Source organism: Argiope bruennichi, chromosome 2, assembly GCF_947563725.1.
Source record: "Argiope bruennichi chromosome 2, qqArgBrue1.1, whole genome shotgun sequence".
Lineage (NCBI taxonomy): Eukaryota > Metazoa > Arthropoda > Arachnida > Araneae > Araneidae > Argiope > Argiope bruennichi.
Genome location: NC_079152.1, coordinates 29,908,010 through 29,924,334, shown reverse-complemented (window position 1 = coordinate 29,924,334; position 16,325 = coordinate 29,908,010). Strand labels below are relative to the sequence as shown.

The 16,325-nt window shown below is 33.1% G+C and overlaps 1 protein-coding gene across 4 annotated transcripts in view; it reads left to right on the top strand.

Annotated features, from left to right (window-relative positions):
* Window positions 1–14,664, top strand: part of LOC129991721 (acyl-coenzyme A synthetase ACSM3, mitochondrial-like) — a 51,008-nt gene extending 36,344 nt beyond the window's left edge. Inside the window, exons 14-17 of one of the 4 annotated variants that reach the window (XM_056098254.1) lie at window positions 112–211; window positions 7,281–7,403; window positions 12,734–12,822; window positions 14,517–14,664. In XM_056098254.1, the coding sequence (XP_055954229.1) occupies window positions 112–211; window positions 7,281–7,403; window positions 12,734–12,820 (310 nt within the window). In that variant the 3' untranslated portion in view covers window positions 12,821–12,822; window positions 14,517–14,664. Of the gene's footprint in view, window positions 1–111; window positions 212–7,280; window positions 7,404–12,733; window positions 12,823–14,516 lie in introns of those variants that run through there. The other 3 variants (XM_056098256.1, XR_008785840.1, XM_056098255.1) reach the window with 3 other exon arrangements.
* Window positions 14,665–16,325: the final 1,661 nt, after the last annotated feature.

The window sequence follows — 16,325 nt, the reverse complement described above, 5'->3', positions numbered from 1 at the left end:
TTGATTTGATTCAAGTTGCATGTTGCTTTCTGCATGAGAATTTCAATTGATTAATTAATCTAATCTATAAAATTTTTTTATCATATGTTGTTATTAATTTTATCTTTTAAGATATCGAATTGGTCCTTTCGAAGTCGAAAGTGCTTTGATGGAGCATCCAGCTGTAGTTGAAGTAGCTGTGACTAGTAGTCCAGATAAGGACAGAGGTGAGGTTAGTGGGAAAAATAAATATCTTATAACACGTTGATAATTTCTTTTAAAATTGATATATGTTTTTAAAAAAATTCTAGTTCAACGTATCAAAAGCACCTTATGGAACAGATCAGACTAGATTTCTAAGTTGTGGATTTAAGATTAGTGATAGAATAAAATTTTTAAAAATTATTCGTCCTTTCCTGTAAGGAACGAAGTTTCATTTTCAAGTTCAGATAACATGCAAGAAACTTAAAGATGGTTAAAAAAAATACCGATTCCTTATTTTATGTCTAAAAATATTCAGACACTCCTAACAATTACGACGTTATTTCTGCATGAATTAATTAAATAAAGTTTTAATCTGAATTCAATAACTATCATTTTAACTTATTTAATTAACATCCTTTTTTAATTATGTATTTTTTTTTTATCGAAACAGAACAGTTTCAAATTATAAATCATTATAGTGAAGCTTGGCTAAATCGAACTTCTTTAATTCAAATTCATTGACAATATGATTTTTTTTTTTTTTGTTCCCTTGTATTTCTTATTCGTGAAATCTTACATTATTGTTTCATAGTTGAAATTATTTTTTGTAAAATTATAATCGGAACTAAAAACTTAAAAATTTGTTTACATGTATGATTTCTTTTTCTTGGCTAAATATATCCATATCTTGTGTACCGGAAATATTCTGAAGAATTTCGTTTGAATATTTTGCTGATGTATAATTTATTCAAATAAAAATTAATAAAAAAATTCTTAATTTTTAAAAATTGTATAGCAGATTACTTATGATTGATATAGCCTCTTTGGAAATTTCATTGTACATTTTTTTATTCATATAGCTGTATATTGTTTATTTATTAAAGTACTTATTTATTTATTCAAATTATTATTTTTGAAATCATTACATTTTTAATTCTAATTATAAAATTTGATTTTTCTTTACTTTTTATTTATTGATTAAACAAGGTGTCTCAACTTTTATCTCTAATGCTTACCTCTGGGAATATTGTATAGCAATGCTCCCAGATTTCTTATGTAATTCTTGTTCGTTTCGCCTGTTACAACGAACACACTGTGTTCTAGCACAGTTATTATAATTATAGTTGAGCTTATGATGAATAGCATATAAGCCAGTTAACAACTACGCTGCGCGGGCAATTGCTTTTGCATAATTGTTTAGTTATTGGACTGCGAATCACAAGGTCCCAGGTTCTATCCCCGCCCACCACATATCGCTAAATTGGTGACCTCGGACGATGAACCTTCAGCCTTCGTAACAGCTGTTGTGGCGCCATCTAGAATTTGTGGTGATTTACCTGCAACCAAAGTCGTCAGACTCACTTGACGCAGCAAAACCAAAGTCGTCAGACTCGTTTGACGCAGCAACCACTCACACACACACACGATCACCAACTCAACTGGGTACAGCCCCATTTAGAAAAATTGCTTTTGCGTAATGGTTTAGTTATTGGACTGCGAACCACAAGGTCCCAGGTTCCATCTTCGCACATCTCAATACGCTACAAGCTTAATTCATTTGATTTATTAGACTTTAATTCAAATCAATAATAACCAAAATATCAGCTAAGCATTTTGGTCTTGAAAAAGCATTTTTCTTGGTCTTTCGGTGTACTCTAGTGAAACGCACCTAGTGTTGAAAATGTATTAATATTTTATTTTATTTATTTGTTTATTTTAGAATGGCAACGTTATTTAAGAAATATTTTTTGCTGTCTCATTTTGTAGATGGCAACTTGTAGATCAATCCCAAGATGGAATAAACAAAGTTTGAATTTTTTACCGGTGGGATATCGTTTTTCTATTTTAATATAAAAAGCGAAAGAAAACGGTGTTTTTTCTTAAGCAGCTTTAACATTTTTTGGCGTCCGCGACAGGACTTTCTCGAAACAAAATAAATCAAGATGTTTCAAGCAATAAAAGGTTTTAAAAAAGAAGATCTGAAATACGTTGCGTCTGAAATTGGAGAAGACGTATCAGAAAATATTACGATAGTTGGATTAAAAAATCTTATTTTAAAAAGTTGTGAATATAAGAATGATCCAGAATTCGTTCAAGAACTTTTAAGTAATGTTATTTCGGAAAGGAAATTAAAAGAAGAAACCGAAAAAGAAGATAAAAGATTGCAGCTTGAAGCTGAAAAGGAAGATAGAAGATTGCAGCTTGAAGCTGAAAAGGAAGATAGAAGATTGCAGCTTGAAGCTGAAAAGGAAGATAGAAGATTGCAGCTTGAAGCTGAAAAGGAAGATAGAAGATTGCAGCTTGAAATTGAAAAAGAAATAGAATTGGCAAGAATACAATCTCAAAATAGAGGTCAGTCATTTTCTGCTAATTCTACTGCTGATTTAAATAATTATAAGAGAAAGTTTACACTGCCTAGATTAGAATTTAGACAATTTGGCGACGATGTTAAAGATTGGCTCCCATTTTGGAGTCAATTTGAGCAAATACATAAAGATGAGGATATCGCACCAGAAGACAAATTTCAGTACCTAGTTCAAGCAACAATTTCTGGTTCTCGTGCTAGAGAGGTTGTTGAAAGTTTTCCGCCAACTGGCGCCAACTAACAAAAGGCTATTGATTGTTTAAAATCGCGTTTTGGTAGAGAAGATATTTTAGTGGAAGTATATGTGAGAGAATTATTAAAATTAATTATTTCTGTGCAAACAAAAGAAACATTTTCATTAACTTCTTTGTATGATAAGCTTGAATCATATTTACGAGCATTAGAAACATTAGGTGTAACCACAGATAAATGTGCATCCATTTTGTATCCTATGGTTGAATCGTGTTTCCCAGCTGAATTTTTAAAGGCTTGGAATCGTAGTAATATTTCCAGTATTAACTCTGACGCGAAAGGAAGATTGGATAATTTGATGCAATTTTTGAAAACGGAAGTTGAAGGAGAAGAAAGAATATGTTTGGCTGTAGCCGGTTTCGGTTTAGGAAAGGGCCAAGAATACAGACCTTTGAAAAAGAAACAATATAGCTCGGAGAATTTGAGAAATAAAGTACCTACAGCTATAGGTTTGTTAACGACTGCTGCAGATAAATATGTAAAGAAATCTTGCGTTTTTTGCGGTGGTAAACATTCAAGTTCAGATTGCTTTACGGCTCAAAAAATGACTCTATCGGAAAGACAAAAAATAGTCAAGGAAAAACGATGCTGCTTTGCATGTTTATCGCCATTTCACGCAGTTAAAAGATGCCGAGCAGTTTTAAAATGCCTGATATGTTCTAAAAAACATTTTCCTATAATGTGTGATGTGCTTGATTCGCAAAAGATGTCTGTAGAGGGAAAAGAAGATAAACCCGCACTAGATGTTAATATGGCTAATTTTAATAAACACAGCCCTAAGATATTTCTTCAAACTCTCAAAGCTAAAGTGGTATCGGATAATAAACAGAAAATTGTGAGGTTACTTTTTGATTCCGCATCACATAAATCTTACATTTTGAAAAGTGTAGCTGAAGAAATGAATTATACACCCGTTCGATGTGAAAAATTGGTACATTCTCTTTTTGGTGGCGTTATCACTAATGAATTTAAACATAATTGTTATAAAGTAAAATTGAGAAATTTGATTGGAGATTTCGGCTGTAATTTTGAAGTTCTGGATCAATCTATCATTTGTGACAATATTAGACCGGTTTTTAAAGGTCCCTGGATAAAAGAATTAGAGGAAAATCAGATTAATCTAACTGATATTAGCGATACTTGTGAAGGCATTGATATTCTAATTGGAGCTGACGTTATGGGGAAAATGTTAACTGGCAAAAGAAAAGTCTTATCTTCAGGTCTTGTCGCTGTAGAAACTTTCTTAGGATGGACCTTAATGGGTAAGGTACCACAGGAAGAATCTTCGGAAGAAAACCTGGCTTTAACAGTGCTGTCCTTATTTGTAAATGAAGCTGAAATCACAAATTTATGGAAATTAGATTCAATCGGAATCAATGATCCTGTTGAGAAAAAATCTAAGAACGAGATTGATCTTCGGACCAAGGAGCATTTTCTAGAAACGGTAACAATTAATAAAGATGGTCGATATGAGGTTTGTTTACCATGGTCTGATGATAAGTCACCTTTGCCCGACAACTTGGATTTGGCGAGGAAAAGGCTCGACTACACTACCTCAAAACTTATAGCTATGAATATGTATGAGAAATATGAAAATATTCTTCTAAATTGGTTAGATGAAGACATAATAGAGGAAGTTCCTACCAACGAAATGAACTCTTATGGTAATTATTTACCTCACCGTGCAGTGATAAAACTAAGCAGCAGCACTACTCCAATTCGTCCGGTGTTTGACGCTTCAGCGAGATTAGCAAATTATCCATCTTTGAATCAGTGCTTGGAATGTGGTCCTAATCTCATTGAGCTTATTCCAAATATTCTTCTTCGATTCAGAGAGGGACAGCTTGGCGTTATAGCTGACATCAGGAAAGCTTTTCTGCAAATTAGTATTCGTAAAGAGGATAGAGACTTCCTTCGGTTTTTGTGGTGGGAAAATAGAGAAGAAAAGAAATTGAGAGTTTTTCGTCACACAAGAGTTGTTTTTGGGGTAAAATGTAGCCCTTTTCTTTTAGCTTCAGTAATTGAGTACCATATTCAAAAATGTGAAGGATTTGAAAAATCTTTGAAGAAAAGACTTTTGGAGAGTTTCTACATTGATAATGTCGTTACTAGTGTCGACAGTAAAGACCAATTAGATCGATTCATTGACAATTCTAAAACCTTGATGGCAAAAGGTGGTTTTGATCTTAGAGAATGGGAATGGTCTGGCGACTGTGAAACTAATTCAAAGGAAGAAACTCGGGTATTAGGTCTTATTTGGAATAAGAAATTAGACACTTTGAAAATTAACATGAAATGGCTGGATGGCATTAATGTGGAAAAAGTAACTAAAAGGAGTATGTTATCTACAGTACATAAAGTATTTGATCCTTTTGGATTCACTGCACCAGTGATGCTCTGTCCAAAAATAATGCTACAAAAGGCATGGACATTAGGTACAAGTTGGGATGAAGAAGTAACTGGTGAGCTTCGTAAAGAATTTCTACAGTGGTTTCAAGAACTTAAGCATTTGTCTGACATACAGATTCCTAGGTGTGTTCAAGCATCTTCAAAAGATATAAGCAACTGCACTATTCATACGTTTGTTGATGGGAGCAAAGATGCATATGCTGCTGTTACATTCCTTAGAATAGAAAATAATGGTCGAATCGAGCTATTTCTACTTGCAGCGAAATCTCGAGTGGCTCCTTTAAGATGCACAACAATATACTGCGATAATGGCTCCAATTTTGTTGGAGCAGCCAACTATTTAAAACAACTGGATTGGAACCGCATCCAAAAATATGGAGCAATAAACTCTATTGACTGGAAGTTTAATCCTCCAACTGCTGCCTGGTGGGGCGGATGGTGGGAGAGATTAATTAGAATTTTAAAAGATCTTTTGAAGAAAGTGTTAGGACATGCACGTCTCAATTATGAGGAGATGATAACGGTTTTGGCAGACTGCGAGCGTGTAATCAACTCAAGACCTCTAACTTACATTTGCGAAGAGGAAGCTATAAAACCAATTTCTCCATCGATGTTCATACAAGATGTGCATGAATGCAATCTTCCTGATATAGATGCTGTAGAGCAAAATTCTGTGAGCAATAGATTCAAATACAGACAAGCAGTGCTTAAAGACTTAAGAAATCGTTTCAGATCTGAGTATTTGGGTGCTCTCATACAGCGGAGAAATAAAAAATCAAGAAAATGTACAGTTACTGTTGGTGACATTGTTATGGTGGGAGCAGATAATAAAAAGAGACTTGTCTGGCCTTTAGGTCGTATCACAGAAATCATACCAGGTAAAGATGGACATGTACGACTTGTTCGAGTGCAAACTTCACAGCAGAATTTCCTGCGACCAATTCAAAGAATATATCCATTAGAGTTAACATCCTCTGATGACTTCTCCACTTCGATGACACCAGATGATTTGAATAAGTCAAATGACATCACCAAAACTTCTGACAGTACTTCTGGCAACGAGATGAAATTTAGTAGAGCCGGAAGAAGAATTAAATTGCCAGAGAGACTGAACTTGTGATTTATTTTGTTTTTTGATTGGACATTTTCACATTAATTTTCATTTTTATATTTAAATATTAATTGAAAATTTGTAAAACGTTGCCATTTATTGAATCTCTTAACTGTGTTTAACTAATAGTATTATATTTTGATTATTATTTATAATCAAAAGGTGGGAGGATGTTGAAAATGTATTAATATTTTATTTTATTTATTTGTTTATTTTAGAATGGCAACGTTATTTAAGAAATATTTTTTGCTGTCTCATTTTGTAGATGGCAACTTGTAGATCAATCCCAAGATGGAATAAACAAAGTTTGAATTTTTTACCGGTGGGATATCGTTTTTCTATTTTAATATAAAAAGCGAAAGAAAACGGTGTTTTTTCTTAAGCAGCTTTAACACCTAGGAGGTTAATGTGAGCATGACTTGAAGTACCAATAATGACTAACTTAAAACAAAAGAAATAAAATGCAACAGAGAAATAGAACTACGGAATATTGGAGGTACCACATATTTGCCTTGAGAAGAGAATAAAACTTTAAGCTTCGGTGGTGCAAATAAACACACAGACGGAGAGTGAAAAATTTGCTGGTAAATCTTCTCGTTATCTCACTTAGGGAAAGATTAAAAATTTTACATCAGCTTCTTTGCAATTCAACGAAAATCTCGTGATTTCAAATCAATCTAAACAATCATTGTTAAAGACCAATGCTCTTAGCCAATGAACTATCACATGCAAATCTTAATAAATATTTTCCTTATTTTGTAAGCACAAATCTCCCATTACGGGTGTCTGAAAATAAAAATCGAAGTTCTCGGTAGGAATATCACTTTTATCTTTCCTACATAAAATTAGGACTTCCCCCCCCCCCACTTCTGTTTTGTGTGTACCATAAATATTTGTGTTTTATAACTGTGTATATATACTAGTTTTTAACATTATTCAAAAAAACAATTTTCGTTCCAGGTTGTGAAGGCTTTTATTGTTCTTAAAGAGCAACCTTCATCAGAAGAAGAAAAGTCCAGATTGATAAAGGAGCTTCAAGATCACACTAAACGTACAACTGCACCTTATAAGTACCCCAGAAAAGTAATTTTTTTTAACTGATTTAATTTCTAAATTTATATCGAGCAGTTCAAAACTGTTTTTTCATTATATATATATATATATATCGAAATCAAAGACAATCTATCATATGAATTCTATACATTATTTCTTTTCCCAATATTCTTTTTTTCAACACGTATGACAAACAGTGGTGAATAAGGCTTCACTAGATCAGGATTTCTTATTGATTTGTGACATATTTAGTTCATGTTAAAACTCACTGTTTATTAAAAGTTAAGTGAACCTAATTTCACTTTTCAATTAAACCAGTTTAGATTATATAAAGTGAAATGTGTTTTGATATAATTATTTACATTATAATAGTTTTTATAATAATTATTTATTAACACATATCAGTGTTAGATAAAGCTTTATTATCCTGTATATTATTTTTATTGTCAGTCATGTTAAATATCCGAAATCATGCTAAGAAAGAGAATCCTTGAAGTAATGAAGAACTTTGACCTAAAAAAAATGTCTTTACTAGTTTACATTTTCACTTCGCTCAGCATTAGATCCTACAAAAGAATTAAACATTTTGTAGGGGAAAGGAGAGAAAGTTTCGAAAGGGTTTACTAGTATCACTTTCTCAAATGGCTAATAATAAGAATTTTGACACCCAATTGAAATATCTATTTTGGTGCTCTTATCGCACTAGTTAATCATAGTCTATCCCTTCACAAAATAAGATGAATCGATGAAAGAAAAAAACTTAAAGATATTATAATTAAATTACCACTTATTTTGTATTTTCAAAATAAATACAAAAAAGATAATCCCTGTCCTCCCTAGGCGAATTGAATGTTAAGGCCGTCGCGTCTTATTAATTGAGGCGCTGTAGTCAAAGCATAATGACTCTCACATAAGTAAAATCTCTCTAACTAAGTAATTTCTCTCTTATCACTATGTAAGATCTCTCTAAGTACACATACTTTCATACAAATCTCTCATATAGAGGTACGACCCGTCATCGACTATAGGTATAGAGTGAAACACTACCATTACTGCCCCTACTAAAGGACTCAGAACCAACCACCATACTGGAAGATTCTCATCTCATATCTGAGATGTCTCTCGGTAGAATATATTTACTTAATAAAAAAATTATTCAACATTTTTGACTTCATATATATTTAAATTTAAGGGAATATGTAAAAAAAAATTATTAAAAAACTATTATTGGAAAAATTAATACAAGAAAATTGAATTTCACGATGAAGAACAATACATATGATGGAAATTAATGGCTAACATCGTTATTATGAACAATACTCTTAAAAATATATCATGAAAACCCTTTACTTTGAAAAACTTTTATTAAAAAAACAGTTTTATAATTAAATAATAATAATGTAACAAAATTAGTCAGGTACAGAAATTTTATGAGAAAAATAAGTTTTTTACTTTTTATAAATGTTTTTTACTTTTTTGTACAAGAAGTGTGTAGAGAAAATGTGTTGTAATCATGAAAAAAAAAAAAACTGTTATAGTCAGTATGTTGCGATTTTCTACTGAACTGCCCGGTTTTAAATATAATATTTTTAATCTATACAAACACAGCTAGGCTACAAAATTTATAAAAAACCACATAGACAAGTAAGTTAAAGTAAACAGTATGGTGGAGGGATTCTACCGCTTCCAACCGAAAACATTCGGCGTTAGCGCAAGGATTGCTCATAGAAAAAAGTCGACCTCAGGATGCAGGTCTCCCGTTCAACTGCTTGTTTGTAAACGCCACCACAAAGGGCTTCTGTAAAACGCCACAAGGGGCGATCTCTGCTCAAGGCGAAAAAGTGGTGCTACACTGTATAATTTTGAAGAATTCCCTCATTTCAGATCTGGAAACAAGTCTGGAACACAAATTCTGGAAGCATGTCTGTCTATGAGCACGATAACTCAAAGATGTTTTGAGCTAAATGGAAGAAATTTTATGTGTAATCTTTTAACGATATCTGTTTAAATTTTAAACGAAATCTAAGATACTTATCTGGTTATCCGATTATAAATGAATGTGATAACTAAAGACATAAAGAGATAGATGGTTATAATTTGGTATGCAGATTTAACATTTTAAGCGTGGATACGTTTAAGTGCGAACTGAGATGGCCAAAGGGTTATTATTCTCCTTCTGTCAGGCTTAAACGAGGGAAATAATTCAGATAGATAGATGGTCTTGCTACTAATGCACTAAATTTAGATGTCAATCGATTGATAAAAAGGCGCAGAAAAACCATACTCAGTTTTCTTCACTATATTATTAAGCACCAGGTGCTCATGTGCAGGAATCTGAAATTAAATTCTGAGCACTCGTGACGATTACGGCGTTGTTCAGCGTCCACAACTTATGAAGGGAGAAAGGGATAAAACGTTGATTTGGAAAGCATACAGAAATCCTTCCCGTTATTTTTATATGGAGGTATTGATAAGTAAACCAAGTAATTTTGTGCACTATAAAAGTGTGATGAATGGCAATTTGAAACGGAAATTAAAGTTTTATGAATTTATTACTTTTTGTTATAACTAACATTCATTTTAACCCTTTAAAGGGCCATTTTTTTCTAGTCATATTATGTTAAAATATTTTTAGGCTTGAAATTAGAATAAGAAAAAGGATTCATTTAGCTTATTAGATAAATTTAATTTGATTAATTAATTAATTTGGTTAATTAATAATTAACTAACAAATCAAGACACATCATTTTGTCTGAGATAAAGAATTGAAGCATCTAAGTTTCTGACTTACTAAAAAAATTTGCCAGAACTTATGCCAACTTACATAATTTCATACAAAGATTGATAAATTTGGTGGGAAGCATACTTCCCACGGCCCTGGAAAGGGTTAAGGCATATGTCTGGAAGCTGAATCAGTTAGAAAATCCTGGTCTCATAGACCACCACCGGCCCGTTTGATGTCATCATCAAATTCAGACTTCTGACGTCGAGATCCAAACAATTTGAGGGTGTCAAGTCGGGGTTGTATGGTGGGTGCTTCAAAATTTCCCAAATCAATCCTTTCTATCCCCCCCCCCTTGTTCCTGCAGCTCGTATTTTATTATTTCTTACAATAATATAGTAAGGACGAAAGGTCCTCAATATCACTGACGTCAATAGAATTCAAGAGATACTGCGGAATTGATATTTTTAATACCCAACTTAACATTCTTATAATATGGTTTATTTTGGTCAATTCTTATTCGGCTTTAGTTTCAGATTTTTTTTTTTTTTTTTTTTTGTCCATTTGCCATAAAAATAAGAAATGTAAGTATAATTCTCAAGCTCGTAATCAATTTTTTTTTGCTTGTTTCTTTCTTTCTTATGGCACTTGCCACTGACAAGCCCGCTGTTACGAAGACAGCGATTTAAGCCTGAGGGGGACGCCTCTTATTTTTTATAGCAGCGCCAACTAGGGCCAAGAGTACGACTTTGCCACTCACGCATCATTCATTCGCTTGCACAACCCCTTTTTACAGGAGGGCACATTCACACATCTCACAGATAGAACAACAGAAGAACAACCATGCCCAAACCGGGACTCGAACCCGGGACGCCCAGATCACGGGGATAGACGCGCTACCCCTATGCCAGGACGCCGGCTCAATTTTTTTTAAAAATGATTTTGATAATTTTTATAAATTTAACACAGTACTTTTTCTGGTAAAAATTTCTCAAATACTGTATTTGGAAGGTATGAGATCTGGTTTCTTAACATCAAAGTAGATAATTTTGGCTCCAATTATTCAGTTATTCAGAGAGATCCAAAATATATGTCCAGTTATGCTTACTTACTGTGGTCTGATAAAAGAATGTCAGTGATTTATGAAGGATTGTGGAATCTTAAATTCCATAGAGTATGTTGAGACTGGTTAGCATTAAATTTGTTATCATGCCCTAATGTTCATGTGGCGTGGAAGTGTAGGAAAGGGTTTTCTAGTCTTTCAGATGTCTTCCTCATTGTCCGGTTTAAAATTATTAGAGTCCTCCCGAAATAAACTCGGAAAAGTTCCGAAATGGGATGTTAAACGAACAAAACGAATCATAATGCAATTTTATTCTTAAATATGAAATTTAGGGACATATAATCTCAGGTAAAAGGAAAAGGTTATTTTAAATGTGGAGCAGGACTTTCCATTATTGCTTCTCCTAAAAAAACTTCCTCTTGGCAAGCTGGAAGGCAAGGATAGATTCCTTTCATCTAAGTTAATATTTCATGAATTTCAGGCAAAATTAGGGCATGAAAATCACATTTTAACCCCTAACTTCTAAAATACTGCAGTTATCGAAAAACGTAAAATACAAAAGTTATTCATTGTAATGAAACGCTAATTTGATTAACTTAATTTAATTTTCCATCTTCAATATTAAGAAAATTATAGCGAAGTGAAAATTTAAAAACCCCTCCCCCACACACACCATTTCCACCCCTTTTGAGTTAGATAGCCCATTTACGAACTCATCCCAGGTTTCTACATTTCTAACAACATATTCTAAGCTGGTTAAAATCCATACGAAATTACTGCAGATATCTTGTTTGCAAGATAACATGAGGAAAGCGTTTATATATATATTGTTACAATTCTGTAAGTTTGCTGCCCGGCATGAATAGTGTCATCGTGAGAAAGACCGTTGTAAGATCTGTGCTGAGCAGCTGCCGCGTCAATGACCTGAGAGCTTAGCGACGAATTTGGCTACTAAATGGATACTACTGGAAAGTTCGAGAACTTTCACGATCCATCCACTAAGACCCGAGATACAGCCAGGTACGCCCTGATTGGTCTGAAGATTCCAGCCCCGCCTCCCGGAACTATAAAAGACGGGCAATCTGAATCTGCAGGGAAGAAGTGTGTGTATCGGCGGAAGTTGTGTGTGTGAGAGTGGTCGGAGTCGCCGACAGGTAAAGAAACTGGAGGATTAGACAGCAAGCAAGCTGCTAAACTTATAATTAAATGCGCTGAGTAATTACAATTGAGTGGCGGTATTTGTTGTAGAAGAAAAAATTTTGTAACAATATATATATTTAAACCTTTGAACGAATGTTTTTTTAGGGTTCCAGAGATCATGATCGGTGCAGATCTGCAGAAATTTTCCTAAAGTTGTGTCATGAGAACCATTGTAATAGTCTTCCTGTAGGAATCTACCTAAAAACGGCAATTAAATTCAGTATTTTAAGACTTAAAGTTTTGATAAGGAAATTTCCTATGCATTCTTATTTAACTTTTTTTTTATTATTATTATTTCTTGACAACAGCACGTAAGAAAGGAAGAAAAACTTTTTCATTTGCACTTCACTTAATTTTAATAATTTTTTTTTTCAGATTGAGTTTTTGCAAGAACTTCCCAAAACAGTGAGTGGAAAAATAATGAGAGTTGAATTAAAAGAAAGAGAATGGAAGAAATCATAAGTGTAAGTTGTTTGATTAAATAATGAGCAATCTCACTTATATAATCATGCCTCTGCAATCGAATTTATTTCAGTGCTGAATGGCAATATACTCAGTAAAAATGAAAATAAGAATGGTTAAATTTATTTCAAAATACACACGCCTCTTTATTCAAAATTTTGCAACAGTAATTCTGTGGGCAGTTTCTTCGCACAAAATAAATGGAAATTATTAAATCTATCAAAGAATGTTAACATGCTCATAAACTAACCAAGAACTTGAGTTTTCTGTGAAAGAAAACTGAACTGAATTTTCTGTGAAAGTTTGAATTAGAACTGGGAAAGAAAACTCTAGATAAGTGAAAAGAAGAGAAATGTTATAATTTGATCTCTGCCTAACTTTCTCCAATGTGATTTATTTCTGCTTAAGATTAACAGATTTCTAAATAATAGAAAGAAGAAAGTACATAAATGTTTTTGCAGTACGTACTTTATTTAAAATTACTTTCCTGGTAAATGTATTAAATACAAGATTTAATTTTGCACTGTAAAGGCATCTTTTAAAGTATCAATAAGAAAATGCTTTAGCATCTCGATGAAAAAAATCATATATCTAAGAGATAGTCGGAACTAAGTCCTGTAAATTTCATACCAGTTGCCATCACAGCATTAAAGAAATTTGTTGTTGTTGTTTCTTATGGCACTTGCCATGGACAAGTCCGCTGTTCGGAGACAGCCGATTTAAGTTTGAGGGGGAGCACCTGTTGTTTCCATAGTAGCGCCATCTAGGGCCAAGAGAACGACTTAGCTACACACACGTCACAACCCTTTTTACGGGGCGGACTTCATTCACTCAACCACAGATCGTAATTTAGACCTGAACCAAGGAACGATCACCCCTGATCCAGTACCCCCAGTGGTATTACTCTCGACATGGAGGACTTTGTGACCACGACAGATTTATACGCGCGTCAGACACCAAGCACGCGGGGAATCTTCGGACGGCGGGGTTTGAACTCGCAACCAAAGGGACGCGAATCCGACGCTCTACCAATCAGGCTATCCCGGCCCTTTAGAGAAATTTACATACCAGTTAACGAAAATCTTAAATGCCTTTTAGTCCATAAGACGTAAGATCTTGCATACTGGTATTAAAATCAAACCTATTTCGGGCCATTCAAAAATATAAATACTTTGCCAATTCTTTTTTTTTTTTAAAGCCTCAGATATAATTGCTTTATCCGTTAATTTCATGGCCCCGTAAAATTACTGATCTTCTCAAAAACCAGAGAAATACCCTTTTTTCATTGATAAAAACTGGGAATGCGCTGTCTGTGCTTTCTTTCTTTGTATCGGCAATAGATAACTCAACATGGAAATTTTAAAAATAATTTTTCACCTATTTCTATTATTATGTCAAGACAACAATGAATTGAGTTATGAATTTTCAGTTCGACTATTTTAAAATTGATGATTTTATAGAATTTGTAGAGTCAACAAATTGAGATACAACACTTTTTATTTAGAAAATTTGTTCGCGGACTGAGTCAGTTCGATTGTGGTTAAATAAAATTACTTACAAATGCATTCTTTTGAATTTAAAAATTGTAAATATCAGTTATCATTGTTTCTGAGATTTTGCATATAATATTATTAATTATGAAATAATAAATCTATTCTTATTTGCAGTTTCATAATTGTATTATTTTCTTTAACAGGTGAACCAAAATAACAAGTGTTTTAATGAAAGCCATATGGAAAAGAGAAAATGAATATGGAAAAAAATGAAGAAAAAAACATTAGTTTTCCTAATAAAAAAATCAGTTTTGTTTATATCTGTATGACTTTTCTCTACATAAAAACGAAGTTTTATAAAATATTGTTACATTCATTGTATTTAGTATATCATTGCCAGATAAAATATGTAAAAATGAAGTTTTTTTAAAAGTTATTAACCTGGAAAAAAAATAAAGAATAAAAATACAATTTTTTTAATAAAAAAAGCAATATTTTATATAAAATTTAATTATATCCCGTGCATTTTGCGTTTACTCAATACATTTCTATTGTCAATTGAAATTCTATTGTCAAAAAGAAGCTCCTTCGGGATCCAACTTACATCACTGCAAAGTAGCAACTCATAATCAAAAATTAAAATTAAAATTCAGTGTTTTTCCCTCTATTTCCATATAACAATCTCATGTGCACTCGCATAATAGTAAAAATCAGAAAGTTCCCAAAAAATTTGTGTTTGCTGAATAACAAAAGGCCCACAACTGGTATCAATATCCCATAGAAATATTCAATACAATTGTAGTGAATAGCTTATAAGCCTGTTAACAGCTATGCTACCCGAGCAATTGCTTTTGTATCGTGGTCATGTTACTGGGCTGCGAACCACTAGGTACCAGGTTCTATCCTCGCTCATCACAATCCGCCACACGATATTATAAAAAGGATTAAGACAGATTTACTATTATGGTGCCTCTCACCGGGACAGGCACCTCGGAAATGAGGATGGGAATCTTCCGGTATGGTAAGTTGGTTCTCGCCATCCTGGTGGGTACAGAAATGGTGGGGATTGGGCACCTCCCTATCGATGGCGTTCTTCTTTCGAGAAGGGTTGTACCGTGACGGTGATAGCCCTTAGGACTCATCCACAGTTCCAGCCCATGTTGCTATCGCGGTCATCCGGTCATTCAGTTTTTTCCGTGTCTCTCAGGGCGGTCAGAGTAGTCATTTGTGTAAAATATTATAGTACAAAAGGGGAAGAATTACAAATCAAATTTCAATAATTTATCTCATTGTATTTTTGAATTATATTCTAGCAAACATGACAGACTGTCTATCATTTGATGGATTTTATCCAAAGTTTGACACAGATCAAACATTTTAGTATAAGAATTATATTTTAAAACCCCTCAATCTTGTTTGTTGTTCATTATATTTCTCGGATTCACATGCACAGGAACCGATAAACAACAAACAATCAACGAACTGACAGATTTGATTGAATATTTGTAGCTGATCTATAAATTAAATGGTTTCACTATACGCCAAATTTCATATATCCAGCTTGTTGCATTTATGGGATTGTAGTCACATTTACGAGAACAAGTAGATTTCCATTTGAGGGACTGATTTATTTCCCAATTTAGTTGAAATAGATAAATTTGGGATAAATGTACCAAATTAAGTTTTACTACTTCGATCCGTTTTCGATATCTTTTTCACAGGCAGAGAACCTTCTTTCTTTCAGCAAAATTCCTTTCTAAACATGCATTTTTTTTTTTTTTTCTTTTTACACTATCATATATGAAAAAGTGTTATAATCTTCAAATGAATTTTTTAATTAGTCTTTACGCATTATGACTTTCTGAATCTGATTTTATTTTTTTGTAATTATGCCAGAACACAAAGGCTAAAAAATATAGATCATTTCTGCAATAAGTTAGGCAAATAAAATGTAGCCTATGATTTTATTTCTGTAATCGTATATAATTTTGAACCGCGATTGATTGTCTATT